At 37.5% G+C, this 3,284-nt stretch overlaps 2 protein-coding genes across 7 annotated transcripts in view; one reads left to right on the top strand and one right to left on the bottom strand.

Moving 5' to 3' along the window:
• The window catches only part of LOC107702119 (Y+L amino acid transporter 2), a 14,449-nt gene extending 12,454 nt beyond the window's left edge, over nt 1-1,995 (bottom strand). For 2 of the 6 annotated variants that reach the window (XM_016504348.1, XM_016504353.1), the window contains exon 1: nt 1,909-1,986. The gene's annotated coding sequence lies outside the window, so the exon portion shown is untranslated. The other 4 variants (XM_016504350.1, XM_016504354.1, XM_016504355.1 and 1 more) reach the window with 3 other exon arrangements.
• An 11-nt stretch (nt 1,996-2,006) lies between these two features.
• The window catches only part of stmn2b (stathmin 2b), a 13,773-nt gene continuing 12,495 nt past the window's right edge, over nt 2,007-3,284 (top strand). Inside the window, exon 1 of the mRNA XM_016504360.1 lies at nt 2,007-2,066. Coding sequence (XP_016359846.1) covers nt 2,054-2,066 — 13 coding nt within the window. The 5' untranslated portion in view covers nt 2,007-2,053. The remainder of the gene's footprint in view (nt 2,067-3,284) is intronic.

Below are 3,284 nucleotides of genomic sequence, written 5' to 3'. Positions count from 1 at the left end.
ATTATAAACGAGGCATTTGTTGCATCCAGTGGGGACATAATTACTGATTATAATGACTTATACTGTCTTTTTACGTATCGCGCTGCGTAAACATAAAACCATGTCTGCATTTGTGATCTGAGAAACAACAAACAAGCGCTACTCTACACTGCTCAAAACTCGTGTTTGAATCGTCAGTGGCAAATTCTTTCAATATAAAAAATGTACTTACACTCTGTGAGTCAGAAGCGCCAGACTGTCCTTGCAAAGTTGGAACTGCCGCACTTTATAGAACATTCTTTGAGCACAGACCCATTGTATGCTACTCTGCAGGTTCAGGAAACAGTCTTCCATAAAATGCGTCACACAGTGTCACACACAGAGGGCTAGAGTGAGCGGAGGCCGGCGGATTGAACGAAGGAGCGTCCGGAGGGCTTGCGGCAACCACATGTGACGACCCCGTTTTGTCTTTGCAACTTTACAGATCTTCTTTATGCACCAAGAGCTTGTAACACTCCAAAGAGAAAGGAAAAATGAAATCGCATCATATGACCCCTTTAAAAAAATCTTTTTGGGGCCCCTGTACGGTATATTCTTTAACAGCTGAAAATGAACATGCCAATGTTTAATTGAAAAGAGAAAATCATTCCTTAATTCTTTTCACGTTAAGTTACATATTTTTAAACAATGACTGAGTTTACATGCATAAGGGGCTGTTCACAAAGAACACCTTTTCATTGTTTTCTTTTATGTAAACGTGCACTTGACGGATATCCCTGACTGCTGTTCTCTTCTTTTTGCAGAGTCTTAAAAATGAAAAATGCAGTGTCCAGGTTAAAAGCTGTTCAACTTTTAAAACCCCACATCTAGACCTTGCATTGTTTTTCAGTCCACTGGTCTACATCTTACATTTTAACCATAAAAACAGGTTTTGTGTGCATGACATGATATTAATCAGAATTGTATTACTTTTTTTTACTTTTTTTACAAATAAAATAAAAATAAATGTGCAGTAGGACTTGACAAGTTATACATTTGTAACAGCCTCATGTCTTAATTTCTGTAATTAAATTACCATTTCTTATGCCCATCTCCAGTCAGAATGGTAGGAACAAAATGTGCAAGTCTGAACCATTCTGAAAGTATGCAGGAGTATTAGCTGTGAAGCTGAACCATATACACCATCTTTTTTAGAATATAATCCTAACTAAACTATTAAACTTACTCAGAAAGTGATACAGGCATGTGAACATAGATAATTATACAGGTAACACGTTGCGTATATACACCCGGAAGATCTACAAACCTATTGTTGGTTGTAAAAGTGTATCCATTGAACACATATAACATTTCCTCAGTGATAATTAAATTATGCTTACACACCTTTTATTACTGTTGTTTTCATTAATATTGTAAAATACTTATATTTTAAGCTTCTGCGCGCTTCACCATGCTGTCAAACACGACAACACACTGAACACAAAACGGCATCCTGCACTTATGAACAGTCAGAACGGAAGATATTACAAAACAATATTCATTGACTATTGTTTTATAAGTAATTCATCTCTATATGGTCGCTGAAACCAACCAGCGCGAGCTAACGTTACGTTACACGTTAAGGAAGTTAACAACACGTTGTTCAGGTTAAGTTAACGTTAGCTCTTAAAACATTTGATTTCAAATTTCACGATTTCCCGTCAAATTTCATAATTTCCATATTACTTGACTTCAAAGCTAAGAATAAGTTCTCCTCAATAGGATGAAAAGATAAGAAAACATCTCTGACTCCATTCACATCCACTGCTGTTAGCTTATGTGGTTTTAGCGGTAACACACGCGCCTCTGCTATAGCACTCACCCTGCTAACACTACCAACTGATGGAGTGTGAAATATCAAGTTTAAGTGATCTACTCATCAGATCTCACCTGTACTTAGTGAAGAGATGTGGATCATGTGCGTGGATGAGCGGACGTGGAGCTGTGAAAGAGAGGAGGAGACTCGTGATGACATCGCCTAGCAGCCTTCCCCTCACTAACATGAGCTCCACCACCTTCTTCTCCACCAGCCCAAATGCTGTTGACTGGTAAATGCCTGGGGTGTTGTTGTTTAAGGACTGGTTATTTCACATCATTTTATTTTTATTTATTTATTAATTTTTTTTGGTTGGGTGTTATTTCAATAAGTAGCCTACTTAAAGAGATCATAGTCTTTCAACACGAACTTTTGGAATAGTTGCTAATGTAGTATTAGTCAGTAGGGAATGGCATGATTAGGACCCAGTATTGGTTTAGAGTTATGATATATTACTCATAAATTATGGTGTGTGTGTGTGTGTATGTATATATATATATATATATATATATGCTTTATATATGCTTTAATGTTTTTATTTGTTTCTATTGATTATTTATGGTATTGGTAATTAATTTTAAGATTTGTATGTCATAGAGAAGTCCATTTGTGTCAGAGAATTAATTGGTGTATTACTTACCTGGAATACTTGCCTGAGTTGTTTACCTAAGATACTGATGAGTTCATTCAGTTGTGTGGAAGAGTTAGACCATTTTTGGTCAGAATTAGACATATGGTCAGGGTTTTGGTCTTTATTTGTTTCTTTCTTAATTGATTGTCTGTGATTTGATTTAAGTATCTATATGTATTATTTATTTCAACGGACGGGCTTGGGGTGTGGGGTCCCCCTCTGCAAAAAACGCCTTCCAGGCCCGCCCTTGGAATCGTCCTAACGTTACCCCCCCTGCAATTATGCAGATATCATGTCAAGTTAAAGGGCCGTATGTTAAAGGGGTGGTTGATTGCGATTTCACTTTTTAACGTTAGTTTGTGTAATGTTGCTGTTTGAGCATAAACAATATCTGCAAAGTTACGAAGTTGAAAGTTCAATGCAAACGGAGATATCATCTTTTAAAATTATGGCAGTTTAATGCCTACAAAAACAGCTGGTAGGGACTACAGCTAGTTACTTCCCAGGTTCGTGACATCACAAACCCTGATAAACCCCACCCTGGGGAACATGCAAGGAAGGGGGTGAGGCCATGCTGCGCTGCTTTAGAGAAGAGGAAGAGAAAACTAGGGGTGCACGTAAAAATCTATTCATATATGAATCACGATTTTGTCTTCTAATGATTCTACAGAATTCACAAGTTTCAAAGTCAATGTTCTAAAGCAGCGGTTCTTAATACTTTTCCTTGCGTCGCCTGCTTGGCATCTCTATCTCTCTCTCTCTCTCTCTCGTTCAGATCATCAGCTCAGCTCTGTTCCACTTATTTTCACATAGCTATGA

Source organism: Sinocyclocheilus anshuiensis, unplaced genomic scaffold (assembly GCF_001515605.1).
Source record: "Sinocyclocheilus anshuiensis isolate Anshui unplaced genomic scaffold, SAMN03320099.WGS_v1.1 scaffold54, whole genome shotgun sequence".
In the NCBI taxonomy this organism is placed as follows: Eukaryota; Metazoa; Chordata; class Actinopteri; order Cypriniformes; family Cyprinidae; genus Sinocyclocheilus; species Sinocyclocheilus anshuiensis.
The sequence above is the reverse complement of the archived record's forward strand: the minus strand, read 5'-3'. Positions and strand labels throughout refer to the sequence as shown.